Source organism: Mauremys mutica, chromosome 4, assembly GCF_020497125.1.
Source record: "Mauremys mutica isolate MM-2020 ecotype Southern chromosome 4, ASM2049712v1, whole genome shotgun sequence".
NCBI classification, from domain to species: Eukaryota; Metazoa; Chordata; order Testudines; family Geoemydidae; genus Mauremys; species Mauremys mutica.
Window position 1 is genome coordinate 110,628,003 of NC_059075.1, and position 16,248 is coordinate 110,644,250.

General features: G+C 41.5%; 1 protein-coding gene across 1 annotated transcript in view; it reads left to right on the top strand.

Moving 5' to 3' along the window:
• CHID1 (chitinase domain containing 1) overlaps positions 1–16,248 on the top strand; it is a 256,887-nt gene that overhangs the window by 22,269 nt on the left and 218,370 nt on the right. Inside the window, exons 7-8 of the mRNA XM_045016991.1 lie at positions 882–943; positions 14,444–14,536. Coding sequence (XP_044872926.1) covers positions 882–943; positions 14,444–14,536 — 155 coding nt within the window. The remainder of the gene's footprint in view (positions 1–881; positions 944–14,443; positions 14,537–16,248) is intronic.

The window sequence follows — 16,248 nt, forward strand, 5'->3', positions numbered from 1 at the left end:
AACTGGCCGACTGATCTCAAAATAATTGTAAATGGGGAATCCCCATCTAATGAGTTCTTAGCAGGGCCCCACAGGTATCTGCTCTTGGCCCAATGCTATTCAATATCTTGAAGAATGATGTGGCAGAAAATAGAAAATTGCTGCTGGTAAAGTCTGCCAATGACAGACATTGGTAGAGCAGTAAATGGTCAGTTCCACAAAGTGATATGGATCAGATGGTAGGCTGGGCTCAGCTGAATTCAGCTGTATTTCAGAGCATGTTATTTAATTTTATATTTGTGTAAACAAAGACTGAACAGCATGTTTGAAGGAGAGGGGGTAGTGTGTTTTGGAAAGCAGTGACGCAAAGAAATTGGGGATTATGGTGGATAACCAGTTTGAACATGAGCTGACAGTGTCTGTGGTGGCGAAGAACAAATGCACTCTTGGATGTATAACCAGGGGACTATAAAGAGGAAGTAGGGAGATATTACTCATGTAGCATTAGTGAAACATCACTGAATACTCTGTCAGGTTGTGAAGTCAAAACTCTTCAAAAACAAAAAGCAACAAAAAATAAACCTCAAAACAACGTCCCCTTCCTCTCCACCACCCTAAATGGAAGGGACTCAGAAGAGAGCTACAAAAATGATTTGAGGTATGGAAGACCTGCCTTGCAGTGAGACTAAAATAGCCCTTTCTCTTTATTTGTATGCAGTGTGTGAACATATTCTTTGCTCTACATGTACAAATTAATATGATTGGGAGGGTGGAGAAGGGAATACAATACATGTTTGCAGAGACTGGTTATTAGTTAATATATTAATCTCTATGGTATTAGTATAACAATATGACAGCTGAAGCTTTCTAACTTACAGTGAATTGTTCCCAATTCACTTTAGGAAGAAAATTTTGATGGATACGTAGTTGAAGTGTGGAGTCAGCTGGGAAATCAAAAGCAGACGTAAGTATGAGCCTTTACGATGCAGTGATTGAAAAAGTGGCTTCTGCAGTATAAAACCAACATATTAAAAAAAATTGTATAAAAGCTGTTGTAATTAATCCGTATAGATCTGAATTTTATATTTGCACTGTTGGTGTTTTATTTGTACACAAGCCCTAACCATCTTGTTGCTCCTCTAATTGAATGCCAGTAACCTTCAAGGATCCTCTTTGCATTATAATTTGCATGCAGTAGGAGTGTCTGCATGGCAATTAAGAGGCGTGGTTGCAGCACATGTAGACACGCCTGTGCTAGCTTTGATTAAGCTAGCTTGCTAAAAATAGCAGTATAACTGTAATGGCACAGGCTGCAGCCTGTGTTTGTACCCAGTGTCTTGGGTTGTCTCCTGATTGCAGTGAAAATATACCCATTTTTTGTGAACTCAGTTAAAGTTGCTCATTTGTTTCCTCAGAATGGAAACCTTGAAAAGTAAAGAAACTGCAAGTTAAATCAGTTGCACCCAACACTGCTATTTTTCAGGCCTTAATCCACTGTTATGAGACTTTCATACCACATTAATAACCTTTCAAACTCTAGTTCAGTTCAACAGTAAATCCCAGTGCACAAAAAATGGATAAGCACTGCACCGTACAACATTAACTCGAACATGTACATGTTTTGTCTAACATATTAACGGATCTAAGTTAGTGGAAAAAACTTGAACATATGAAGCTGGGAGGGGTTGCAAGTGCTTTGGTGGATAGGATAACTTACTACAGTTGATGTTTTGTCTATCAGTTACTTTCTTATGGTTGTAAGCAACAAAGAGTCCTGTGGCACCTTATAGACTAACAGATGTATTGGAGCATAAGCTTTCGTGGGTGAATACCCACTTCGTCAGACACATCACATGTATAAGGTGCCACAGGACTCTTTGTTGCTTTTTACAGATCCAGACTAACATAGCTACCCCTCTGATACTTTCTTATGGTTGTGTAAACAGTAAGATTGACTTTATATTATTTCATTGAGTAGCTTTAACACCAACTACAGACCAGTTTAAATATGCTAACATGAACTCAGAGGGTTAAATTGCCAACAACACACGATTAAACATTACAGGAAATGTTGTTTGCTAAACTACACGGGGAGAGTATCCTTTATTTGGTATGCTTCCAAAATGAGGCCTGCTTTCTCTACACTTCTGTAAGATTTTTGGGTGATTTATGGAGTTTAATTCTTAGCGTAAGTGTAATTTGCCTTCATTGTACGCCAGCATCAACTTTCTCCACATAGATACAGTAAATACTATTCCATTACTTCAAGAGCAGTGGAAGCTCCTCATAGTAGAAACAGAAGCTATTTGTCTGCATTGTTATGAGGTTTTTTTATTCATGAAGTTGACTGTTAATACACCTTTACATATCTTTAATGCTTATCCATTTTTGCTAGCCATGCTGATTAAGAGGCTTAAAATAGATCTCACTGACCTTGGCAAAGCTATTAGAGGGAGCAGATCTAATGGATCGCAGTTCTCCTTCTCTTTGGAAGTGGTCCAAAATACAGCTTGGATAAAAAGTTTCTACTTGTATACAAATTAGTGGGTTTGTGTTTTACAGTTCTGGTGTTGGAGTTTCCAGGCAGTTGAGCTTGGCTCCCCTTTGTCAGACTTCCACTCAGAACCCCTACTTGTAGCCTTTATTATGCATTTCCCCACTGCATTTTGCTGGGGCCACTTAATCTGTTTTTTCATTAACCTTGCCTGTGTACAGTAGCCATAAGAATTTAGCTGTTACTGTGGCCATGAGATGACACACCCTTCTCCACCTTAAGATCACAGTGCCTCTCAATTGTGCCTAAGTTGTGGGGCCCATATCTTCATTTTACCCCTGGAACTCAAGTCACAGTATTTAATGCCACCATTGATCAGAAGTAATAGATCTAAGGTCACTCTGCCCAGGTATCGGTACAACAGTAGACTTTCGTTCCACCATTCTTGGGGCTGGCAGACTTTCAGCAGTTTGCAACCATATCAGTGATTTTGGCCCTAACCTTCTAACTTGCAGAATTAAGCTAACACAGTGCTCAGGCAAGCCTGCTCTTGGATTGGTTTTTGTTCATAGTGTCTTGCTTTAGTGTCCACTAATTTTACCTCAAGCATCAGGGTAAAATTGTGTACTTGTGTCATGAGTATGCATGAGTTGTCTGCTGCTGGTTACCAGAAAAGTACAGGGTTAGAGTTTTCCATGTCCTTGTTGGTTAGTCCACATAGTGGCAGTATTGTAACATAATTCCTACTGTACAGCAGCTGACTTTCAAGGGATTGTATTTCAGAAGTGAAAAAACATCAGAAGGCAAGGAGCGCTGAAGTTGGATGTTGGCACAAGAATGAATCCCTGTCCTGTAGAGACGTAGGTCCTAGATAGAACAGTAATTATGTATGCTTCATATACAGGATCTATATTAATTCTGCTAAGTACTTAGTACAGACTTCCCAGCAATTCATCGCTTTCCCTGAGTGTAGGGTTGGCTGCTTTTTGGAATCTGACCTTGAAGAATCTGTACCATCATAGTGGTGCTCCTAGGAACAGCTAGCTTCTGCTATCAGATTATTTCCCAAGCCATCGGATGGCAAGACAACAAGGAGATCTGGCTTCCTTATGGGATTGGTACTCTTACACTGTAGTATGAATCTGGTTATGTTGTAAAAGTAAATTAGCCTGCTGACTTTAAGCACCACTCCCTGTTGGCTATAGCAGCCAACAACTGACCAGCAGGAATTGTGCATGTGTGTCAAAACAAATGCAGAAATACGTAACAGATGTCACATTAGTTACCTGACAACAGGATCTGCTGAAGTTATGTAAAATTCTGCTTTTTGAAAAGGGATCAGGGTTGCAGAGGTGTAACTAAGAACACAACAGTTCTAAACCTAAATACACGAACACTTAAATACTAATGTGATAAATGACAAAATTGTTTTTTCTGATTGAGCCTTCCAGTGGACTTGTGGTATGTCAGCTGTAAGGAGGAAGTAGATTGGCTATGGAAATGTCTTAAATTTCCTAATATTATAGCATAGCATTATGGAAAAAAGCTCATAGACCATTCAGTACTGCTCCCAATGCTGGATTATTCCATACAGTACACTTTGTAGTGTTTTGGTCAATTCCAAATTAAAATCCCTTTAGTGATACAGCTTGTTGGTTGCCTTGGTAGGCTATTCTACAGCCTAATAGACTTTGCTGTCAGAAATTTTCTTTTTCTCAATTCCATCCTTTCATCCCATTACTCCTAATTGTACCTAAATAGCACACCAAACTCTCTTCCTTCTGCTTCTAGCATTCCAATATTTGTAGACTTCCCAGCTCTCCTATGCAACTATTTAATATTCATTTAGCATTTTCAATAATTCTCTTAGGGCAGGTCTACACTAAGGGCGGGGGTCGAACTAGGGTACGCAAGTTCAGCTACGTGAATAGCGTAGCTGAATTCGAAGTACCCTAGTTCGAACTACTCACCCGTCCAGACGCCACGGAATCAAAGTCCGCGGCTCCAAGGTCGACTCCGCCACCGCCTTTTGCAGTGGTGGAGTACCGGAGTCGACCGTGGCGCTTCCGGAGTTCGAACTATCGCGTCCAGATTAGACGCGATAGTTCGAACTCCGAGAAGTCGAACTCACCGCGTCGACCCGGCTGGTAAGTGTAGACTAGCCCTCAGAATAGGTCATACAAATATGGTGGGAAATGCAACCATAACTAGTTACCAAATTTAGCAAAGATTCTTATAGCTTTTTATTGTATCTTTTTTTTTTGCTTGTAGCTTTTTGCAGTATTAATATTAACTCCAATCTTAAGGCTCATTAAAGTTCTAATAGTGCTCATGACTGTGTACACTGGTACCTTACTAAAATTACTTAATATGACAAAGTCAGGCTCAATGACTGTAAGAGGGTGGTGGAATCAGGTATATTAGTCCTAGGATGATAAAGGCCCTTTTCCCTACAAACTGAGAAGGGGTTACCTCAGGTTAATTAGGGACACCTGAGTCCAATTAAGGGCTGCCTGAGACCTCTTAAAATGCCTCCTCTGGTGAGAGAGAGAGAGAGGGAGGAGAGGAGACAAGCTGCTGCTGGGCTAGTGGAGTTAGTGACCCAGTCTCATCCCAGTTGATTGGCACAATTGGAACAAGCAGACGGACAGAGACAAAAGGGAAAAGGAAACAGAAGAAATAAGGATCAGGAGCAATTAGCTGGAATTCCATTTCTGGGGGAAGCTTCAGCTTTGCTCTCTACCCCTTTCTCTCCTCTTCCAGGTGCCTGTCCCCCTAGACAACAGTTCTCAGGGGTGGGCACTGGCTGGCAGAGTCCTGGACCCTGTTGAGGCTCTTTAGAACATAAGAGTGGAAGCAGGAAGATAGGCTTCGCTAGGGTGAGAGGCTGCTCTCCTCCCCATAGGGTAAACAACCAAAACGGAGTGCCTGTTTAGGGGAAAGATTGATACCCTGGAGCCAACAACAGGACATCCCCCCCTCAGCAAAGGGGTAGGGAAAGGTATCCTCCTTTGTTTTGTGTTTGTAAATTGGTTTCTTTTTGTTTGGTGGGGGAGCACTCCTTGGGCCTGCCCCTTGAAAATACTGATAAGTAAACAGAGGCGGGGGGAAAACAGCCCCACTCTGGACAGTGTTTGATTTACCCCAGGCCCTGCCACCGCCAAAAGGGAGAGTGCTAGATATACAGTAAATCTGCTAGATATACAGTTCCTCTGAGCCCAGCTGAGCTCCATCTCTGGCTAGGAGAAACAGGCTGTTCTGCTCACAGCATGGTGTGCGTCCTTGCCAGACTGTCAGTTCTCACTGAGGGTCCCTGGCAGCCTTTCTCAGAGGTAAGGAACCTAGCAAGCAAAGGATTTAGCATAATTAGAACAATGATTTAAACACAAAATTAGCCCACATTTCAGCCAAGTTGGATTAGTTGGTACAAACCATGTCTTCCAGTTAGGTTTTAGTTGAGCAAATATCCCAGAAAGAGACATTTTCTTGATAGGTGATGCTGAATTTTGCTGGGATTAGTGCAACTGTTCTTGAGACACAAACTTTTTACTTGTCTATGTGGTGGCACTCTAAGGATAAAATGTGTAATAGCTTTGAGTAAGTGTCCCTACGGCCTTAGCTGCTTTCAGGATTTGCCACTAACAATGCATATCAGAGAGGGTAGTAATGATAGTGCTGCATCTCTTGTCTTCCTATTTTCCTGTGTAGGTATCATAGAACTCTTAAGTGATCCAGTGTATGTGGTGTGTCCAATTTCAGGAATTTAGGGATATGTTTCCCTGTTGCTAGAATTCAAAGGATAAGGATATTTGACAACTGACTTAGTTCAAGTTCTTCAGTTTTCTCTCCGGCAAATAATTGCTGCCTAACACAGCAGCATGGTCCAGTAGATAGAGCTCTGAAGTAAGCATCTGAAACATTGTCAGCTCAGCCACTGATCTTGTGACCATTGGCAACTTCTTTCATCTCTTTGTGCCTCTTTTCCCTTTGGTTGTATCAGTATAGATAGTAAGACAATCCCTATTCAAAGAGCTTATACTGTGTGTGTTCATATGCCTAAAACAATGGGGCTTCTCGGCACTACCATAATACAAATAAATAATTTTGCAAGCTGAAACGCTTGACGTTTCCTTTGTTTAGAATCAACGTCTGCATGGCTTATTGTCATGGTTACAGGGTGAACTGGGCTTTGGACCCCTTTAGTTCCTCTCAGGTGTACCCCATAGGTGACCAGCTTGCTTTCTCCACCTCACTCTGGGTCCAGCCACTCCAGCCAGGGTCTGTAGGTGGCAGCCCCCACCCTCTTTTCCCAGCTGTGTTAATGTGATTGGCCGAACTGCTTTTGTTCTGTGTGTGAGAGCCCTGTCGCTTCAGGGACCTCTGATTAGCGATAGTGGTTAAAGTGACTAAAAAATCTTCAAAAAAACCACAAATAGTTATTTATTTATTTATTTATTCACCCAAAGGTACAAAGCATACAGAGAAAAGAATAAAAATGATAAAGGTCTCTAATTGCATATTTTCCCTTATGTGCACCTTAATCTGTCTTTATAAGCATTTACAAGTTCTTCTGAGCCCAGCTGAGCTCCATCTCTGGCTAGGAGAAACAGGCTGTTCTGCTCGCAGCATGGTGTGCGTCCTTGCCAGACTGTCAGTTCTCACTGAGGGTCCCTGGCAGCCTTTCTCAGCTCACCTGAACCCCCTCCCTTTTCTAGGCCTGAGGCCCTGTAATTGCTTAGCATTCCCTTTGATCTCTCTTTTTCTCAGTCTTGGCAAAAGAGCTGTGTCACCAGCATTGAGACCGAGGAGTTGCCTTTTCATGGCTGTAAATCTAGCTATTGTGTCTGAGTGTGTGTTGGGATGCACCTTAGCTAGGCCATTGTACTGCCTTTTCTTCTTGGTTCCCCTAAGAACCCTTTTTTGCTCTAACTCCATAATAAATAACTTACCATAAACACAGATGTATGAACCATACCAGTAAAAAAAGACATTTCCCAGTTCATCACACTTTACTCATTTCTGTAAGCTCTTGAATCTAGGGCTGTCACTTTAAACTAAAGCAAACAAACCACCACCACCTCCTCATCAGTAAGAGAGCAAGAAGTGTGGAGTTCTGATGAGTCCAAAAATAGCTGTTTATAAAAAGCTTTGAGTCTTCTTTCTCTTCAACTAGCTTTTCAAAAGAGCAGGAAGGTTGCTGGTGCACTAGTTTGATCACACCCAGGCTTGAAAGTCTGACTGCTCAAGTTCCCCTTAAATCGTGTTTTCTGTTTCTCTTATAAAGTGGACCGGTCATGGTCATCTTTAATTTATTTTGGAGAGCAAAAAGTTAATGTTGTCAGTATTCCAATGTTGGCTGGAGCTGTGGCTGTTTGCTCAGAGGTCCTGCCCCTGTTTAGCCTACTATAATCTTCAGTCCGTTCCTTCAACTCTGACTTTTACTGTTTGCCTGTGCATCCCAAGACTATATTGGTTTTTAGTACACTTTGAACCTTTTTTATCTGAGAAACTTGAAGTGAATTGCCTTTAAAGGGGCCACTTTTATTTTCCCATAGAAAAGAAAGCATTGTTCTAACTGAAGCAGTTAAGTTGCATAAAATCAGACTAAAAAGTTGTGCAGTACACAATGTACAGGTCTGCATTTGTCTATTTGGAGTGCAAACTGCCTCAATTCAAGGGTACAAGTTTTCCTGCAAGACCCAATGTTTCCACAAATGACCATATGATCTAATGTTAACAACATTCTTTCCACAGCATGCCCACCTGCTACTGATTTGTGAACTAAGAATTTTCTTTTCCTTCAGTCATCCTGTGCTCTTTATACAGGCTAGCCTCTTGCAGCATCCACTTGGTGCCTATTCACACTCTTATGCTGAGAACCACTGGGAGCAATTAAAGATGAGGGGGGGAAATCTTGCTAATCTTCTCTTCTTTTCAGACTCCTACACAGCAAGTAAACTCCTGTTTCTGTTAATGAGCAGGATATTTTTACTCTGCGTTTAGCCTCTCTGCAGAACTCCACAGTACAATGGACAGATCTTCAGTCTAATACTAGGTACTTTTGCTTCATATGAGGTAGGGAATGTGGATGAAAACCTAGTTCTCTGACAAGGTAACTGCTTTCCCTAAAGAGTGACTCCTAATTGACTCCAAAGTGACTTTCTTTATATCACTCAACAATAGCAAAAGTTCCTTGGCAGGCCTGAAGAATAAAATTCCACAAGCTTCTCATCCTGTAGCATTTGGCTCGAGAAATGTAACAAGGTAAAGACTGTTAAAAGGGCAGAGTGCACTCTTTCCCCTGTCTCTCCTCAGGCAGTTGGTTGCTTGCTGGGCAGATTCTCTTTCAGTAATCTGATACCTAAAAATTCACTGCATTTTTATTCTGTTCTTTTCCCCAAAGGTCCTGGATCAGTTTGTTGTAGAGGCCTGAATACACCATTCAGTGTCATACTAGACTTGGAGATTCCACATGTGTAGTTTATTCCTGTCATTCAGGCAGCCATTTGCTGATAGGTGGCACCACCAGCTTGTGAATGTTGCCTGGAAAAGATGCTTTTCTCACAATGTGCTGCAGGAGCTTGGCTTCCTACAGAAGATGACCTTCAGGCATCTTATTAATTGTTGGTGAGAGTAAAGCAACAAAAACCTGTGCTGGCAGTTCCATTCTTCAGGTTAATCCTTGGAAGAGTAATTATTAATCAAAGATTTCCTGTAATTCACTCTAGTTTCCTGGTATTAACTAGAGAATGAAGTGGCATGAAAGGACAATTTCTTATTTAAGTAGACAGCTTTATTCTGTCCAATTTCCCGGATAGGTCATTAATTTCAGGAACTACTGACTACCAACCTTGTAGAAAGGTTAAAGTTAGAAACTTGCTGAATTTCAAAGGGTCACATAAATATAGAGGAGGATGCGACGGGCTTCTGATGACATGCCCCATGGCAGACTTCTATATGCTGAAGTGCAAGTACTGTGCATTAAGACCAACTGTGTATTCTGAGGTCAGTGTCGTCATGAACTGCAGTAATAAAGAAAAATCTCAAATGCCAAAGTGTGTGGACAGATACTTAAATTTTATAGGGGGCAAATGTAGAGTTTGAAACTGTGGATGTTTAGAAAATTGACCTTCATTATTCCAGGGATAATGGAAGCCCTGGAAGAGTAGGGAAATGGTAGATCTTAATTGGTTCAAGATAGATTCTTAAAACTGCCAATGCTTTAGAGGCATCTCTGAAGTTAAATTTGACAATGGTGAAATGTATTATAAATATTTAATGAAGTCTTTGCATAAAGACCATTTTTGTTCCCACCATACTGTACCTCATTATAACTTTTAAAATGTGAGAGTCGTTTTTCTTTCAAAATTGTCAGTGGTAATATGGGAAAATATTGTTTTAAGACACTAAAGAGCACTATTGGGATGCAGTAAAGTTTTAATTTATAGCATGCTGTACATGGACATTCAGCTATTGCTGTTTGGGGAAGATGGGAGAGTGCACACTTAGTTTAAATCATCTATCTTGGTTGACAAATGGGAGTGTGCCTAAATGAAGTCTTTAAGCATTAATCATTAATCCTGTCTTATTCAGCATAAAGCTCTCATGGGCTAGAGGGATGGCTTGACAGGTTAGCGGGCCAGTTTGTAAATCCTGTTTTTTGCACATGAAGCTGCAATTCTTCTGCTGTTACTTTCCTCCCTGACTCGCCATAAGCCAAATATGGAATTTTGATATGTGCAGTGAAGCTCTAACAAGCCAAGTTACTTGGGTCCCTGAGATGATCTGACATTCTGAGGAAATCTGCAGTGGCATTACTCAGCTTTTTTATATAGACAGGCCAAACAGGGTTGGGACGTAAGAATTCAGGAAGCCCTGAATTCTAATCCTGTCTTTTGTCAGTGATCTGTACTGTGGAAAGCGTGGGTGGGTGGCTGCATGTGCATGCGTGCAAGGAACACTTTGCCATAAATTATCTCTAGAAAGTGACTAACAGGTAAATCTTTCAAGGATATTGAGGGGATCAGTGTTCAGGTGAAACTTTGAACATGAAGACGCTAATAATAATTTTTAATCAAGATTTTCTAGAAGATGCTCTAGGAATTATTTTGGGGATCAGCTATAGCCTCTGCTCTACAGGAGTCAGACTAGATGATCACAGTTGTTCCATTCTGGCCTTAGTTTTTCATAGATTCATGAATTCTAACATGACTTTAAAAATCAGTTTCTTCTAATCTGCAGTGGCAAATAAAAATGCCTTAATCATAATCACCTAGTTACTGCAAGTTGTTACTCCAGGACGGAGTTAAGATTGTTTGTGTGCCTTAACTATGTTTCTTAACTTAACATATTTGGATTTGTTTTAGTGTAACTTTAATTCTGAATTTCTAAGGCTTGCAATTGTCCCTAAATAAAGCATTACAACATCCCTGAAATGTTGGCTCTTAAATTACTGCTACAAACTGGCAGCTGTGACTCCATCTTAATGTAGTTTTTGTTGAGGATTATATGATGAGGGTGGGGAACCTTGATGGAGGGCATTTTGCCAGCACTTGTAATTTAAGTTGATAACTCAAGGTTCTGGTTATTGTTCCAGATGCTGACTACCAAATAACAGCAGCAACTTAGATCACTTTTTTCCCTGTATTGCGTCAGGAGGCTGTGACGTTCCCTCACAGATCCAGACCTAAGCATGGTGCTTTGTGCCTTTCCCATTTGAAGACTGGATTTTACTGCAAGACACTCTACAGGAGGTTACACCTCTACATCCATTTGGAAGTGGAGACTAAAAGGACATAACTCCAGGATTTAGGTGGTGGACAAGGCGCTGATTTTTCCCTATAAAGCAGTAAATGATCTGGGACTTCCTTACCTGGTGGACCAACTCTTCCACGTACCACACTGCACCCAGTTGCTGGTGCTCTTGAGCTGCAGCCCCTCTGAGAACTGCCAGCAAGGTGTCCTACATGGGAACCCTTTGGCTTTTGCATTCGCTTGCATCATCCCCCATCTACCCTACTCCACCAGTGTATTTGGTTCAAAACTGGCCAGATTTAACCTCCGTGCTATGCTGCAAAGTCCAGTTGTCTTAACAGGTATTTGGGGGAGATGAGGCAGGTACGGGGGATTGAGATGTTTTGGTTGGTAGGAATATAAAAGGCAGGAGCTTCTGACTTGTGAGTGAACATGTGGTGGTACTGTCACTCTTGTATTCCTTTTCATGGAAAGGGTGGCTACAGCTTAGGGTAGGGATTCTCTTATGCTGTATTTAAATCAATGACTTGTTTGGCTGGACAGTGGTGCTCTAAATGTGGAATACATACACTAAGGGATGGGAAAGGCAGTTCTTACTCTTCCTGAATGAGAATGGAGACGGTAAATATGGCAAATGAAGAAAACTGACACTCGTGATTACTTGCAATCTAGTGTTTTGTTCTGGATGGGAGAAGGAATATATGTAAGATAGTGACAAGTGGAATGATTCAGTGGTATTTCAGTGCAATGTTTCGTCCCGAGGCAACCAGGTCTCAAGTAAACTCCAGAGAGGTGAGGATGCTGCAGAAGCAGTGTGCTAGGCTCTTGGGAGTAAAGTAGGAATCTCTGTTTGCCACTTTTGCCAAAACTGAGATTGCAGGGTTATTGGCAAACTCCAGAGGCATTTTCAGCCATGCTGTCTAAAAAAGTGCTCAGATTTTCTTCCTTTATATAACTCTGCAACAGTAGCCAATCTACCCCCAAGTGAAAGTCTTAACTGTAGAGAGGATGACTGACTTAAGAAAAATCTCTGGGTGAATAATCAGGTACCGGGGGGGAGAGAGGAGGGAGGGAGGGGAGATGGACTCCTTCTCCCCTCCCATCATACAGCTGGAGTGGATTACTGTACACAAAATTAGTCTGTTTCTGGGATTTCAGTTCTAATGTAACCTAGTAAGTGGAATGAACAGTTTAGGGTGACCGTTGCTAAATGACCTGTCTCCCACTCGGGTACCTTCAAGTTGTAGGGATCTTTTTCTTGTTCAATGTAAGCAAAATGAGTAAACAGGTACCATCAAAGTGCCTCTTGCACCAGCTCAATTTAGGTTTGATTCTGGCAATAACCATTTGACTCTCAAACCAAAATCTGCACCACAATTGATAGAAGTATGTGTTCTTAGATAGGGTTATAGTTGGGAATTTTCTTTTTGCTCTGACTTGTTCACTGTAGGTTTGCGGTGTAACTAAAGAGACTTTAAATTCCCTGTTCAGCTCATCTGTCTGCTTCTACCTTGCCTATGGCTAAATAGGGAAGTTGACTTTGTTCTGATGAATCAGATGACTTAAGGAATGCACACAGAGGGATGGTATTTAATTTGTGAAGTGAAAGTAATAAAGGACTCTGCTTGAGCTGCTAAAAGTCATTAAACTTAATTTTTACATCTTATCTCTATGTAGTTTACTGATAAATCATCCACTTCACCTAACAGTGAGAAAATTACAGCATAACTTTAATATTTGAGGATTCTTTGACACTGCCTGTATAGCCAGTTGATCCTTGCACTCAGTGTTTCATGAGGGAACTGAAGAATAAAACAAATGTATCTGCAAAACAACAGTTCTGCTTCTATATATGATTTCTCTTCATTATATTACAGATGGCAGCTTTCTAAAAGGATCTTTCAGGGTATGTCTAAACTAGAAACTTAAGTCGACCTATATTAGGTTGACTTACAGCCACTGCAGTAATTACTGCAGTGGTGCATGTCTACACTACCCTCCCTGGGTCGGTGGTGCGGGTCCTCACCAGGAGTGCTTCACACTGCCCCTCTTAGGTTAGTGGGGGAGCTGAGAACCCAGTCTCAGCTTCGATGGCATCTGCCTCCCGGGCTCCTGGTGGGCTGCCACCCCCTCTGCTCTCTGTTCCTCGCTGGAAGCTGTGGTGTGGAGCCACCTGGGGCTTCTCAGCCCTCCTTCCCACGAGGACCCGGACTACCAACATTCCAAGCGTCACCCTAACTCTACTGATGTGAGCCCTATGCCTCTCGTGGAGGTGGAGTCATTACGTCGGTGTAGTAGGGGATTTACATTGGCAGGAGCAAGGCTGTAGTGTAGACACTGACTTAATTAGGTCAATGTAAGCTGCTTTATGTCAACAAAACTGTGTAGTGGAGACCGGGCCTAAGAGTTTACTTGCTTTTTTTACTTTATTTTCCACCCGACATCCTAATGACTTATAAGAACTGGCTCCTGTGGAAACCTTTAAATTGTGCCACAAATAGAGGGTGATAATTTCAGGTAGGGCAGGGTCAGCCAACTCTTGAAACAAAAATCTGATTTTTGTGCATACAGGGTAAGAAGTTTTTTTTTTTTTAAAGTACAGAAAATGTATAGGTAGAAAGGTTTCTAAAAACACCCATGTTTTCTTGAGGCCTCAAAATGCTTTGAAGATTGCATGGCTTGCTGAAAGCATCTTCACATATTCCACTAAACTTAAATTCAACAGTACAATGACAATCTGAATCTGTTCCAGAACAGAATTCAGTTCTATTGCTTGGCTTAACTCTCTTCTTACCGAACATGAACTGAAGGGATAATCCCTTCTGATGAGAATATAGTTGATACATATATGCACACCAATGTCTTTGTATTTCAGGAGCTGTCCCGGGGGGAAATTTCATAATGTACGTTTTAGCTGAGAATTTACATGTGAAAATGGAAAAATTAAAATTACAACTAAAAATGGCAACATTTTAGCTCTACTATGATAACCTATTATAAGTATAGGAGTACCTCCAGCAGTGTTGTATACTTAGTGATGCTGGAAGAGGGCATGCCTTGACAAATCTGCCTAGACTGTTTCACCTGATACAAGACTTCCAGATAGGGTGTACTGCCTGTTACATGTCTTTACCTCTAGTTTTACTTTTTAAATTACTCATGCAAATATCATGCCACATCTATTGCCTGTAGCCTAACAATGTGTTTGTATTACAGGGAGCTGATTCATTTGCTCACTCACCTCTCAGAAGCTCTCCATGAAGCACAGCTTAAGCTAATACTGGTCATCCCACCTGCTGTCACACCAGGGTGAGTACTGCATTGATGGGGGAGATTCCAGATGAGAAATTCTACTTCGTTCTCTCGTCAACAATACAGTGAACAGCTTTCTCAGAACTAAGTGTGGCTTGCAGGAGCAGGAATGTACTTTAGTATGGTGCCTGTGATCATGTGGTTTTGCTCGTCACTCTCTGTATATTTGTCGACACTAACCTCATTCATATTTTTTTTCCAAAATAGCTTGGATTAAGGCCTCCTACTGTGCATTAGTCCAAAATATCAGGGCAGAATTGCCTGGAAAAACAAAGCAGGCACATTTGTGAAACTTTGTGACTCATCACCAAAAGTGGGATAGTGTGTGTGTGTCTTTAAGACTTCTGGCACACTTTCAAAATGCCGTAAATGGTGTTTAAGAGATGGAGCTAGGGGAAGGTGTGAAATCTATGGTAACTGAGCTTTATTTTGGTTTGACTTTCACATGTATGTGAAATGCATCTAGTACCCAGCAATAGATGAAGCATGGTCTTACTATATATACAGTCAGGCAAAGTAAGGAGTTGGCTTTAGTGGCACTAATAGCGGAGAGACAGAAAGCTGACTTGAAAAGAACACACAATTCGAGTTCACTGGTTTTACAGGAACTTCTGATTCAGCTGTAGTAAAACATTTTGTCTGTTTCTATCTTTCAATAAATATTATAGGAAGGTTCTTTACTTCCTAAAATGTTACTCATTCAAAAGTGGAAGCCAGTCACCATGGCGTAAACCAGAATGTAAATTTCAGCAGGAAGGAAATTGGTCCCCCTTTCTTGTTTTCATGAACCTCAAACCCTCTTAAACCAATGTCCACAAAAGCTGTAACCTTTAAGTACATCACACACACACACACACAGTAAGCTGGCGACCGTTGCGCCAGGCAGACTGACCACAGTTGATGGTATCACACCAGGCATCGTGGAGTGAAGTTCCCAGATCTGGCTCAATCCTTGGTGCCGGGTAGGGTCAGGGTATGCATACCCTTTGCATGGCCGTGAAGAGTTTGAGAGGATTGTGTGCTGGGGTGGTTTTGTCCAGCTGACGACTTGGCCAAAAAGCACTATAACGAATGATAGAAGGAAGGTCAGATCTCTGCGAGACTGACATTTTGCACAGAGTCAAACCACTTTATGCTCAGGATTTGGCACTGACAGCGCTTATGAAATGCCACTAATCGTTCCAAGTCTGTATGTACTGATTCTATCGGTCCCTATGGGCAGCCAATATAACAGCAATATTTATGTATCTCATATCATTGACTTTGACAGTTAGGCATTCTGGATTTTAGATATATGTAGTCATTAATTATTTATCTGAATGTAAATGCCTAAAACTGATGAAAGTTGGGTACTAGGTGGTTCTTGGCATTGGTAATGAGATTGAGCCTTTATACCACACAGTCACCAGTTCAAATTGAGACCTAACCTCTTACGTACACTCCAAATTTCCACTTGCATACTGCTGCCAACATAGGTATTTTGGTAGAGTGCATTCACATTTGGCTGCCCTCTGCCAGTGCAGTGTGTCCTCCGAGCATCAGATGGTATTGGCAAAAGATGTTTGTCACTGTGGCTAGACCCCTGTTTCTCTCTCCCCTTTCCCCCTCCTCCCCCCACCCCAGTCTGGTGCACTATCTTGTGGATGTGTTTTGCTGAGTATTTTGGGGCTGCTGCCCGTTGATATCATCACTTCTCTAGGGAATTACAG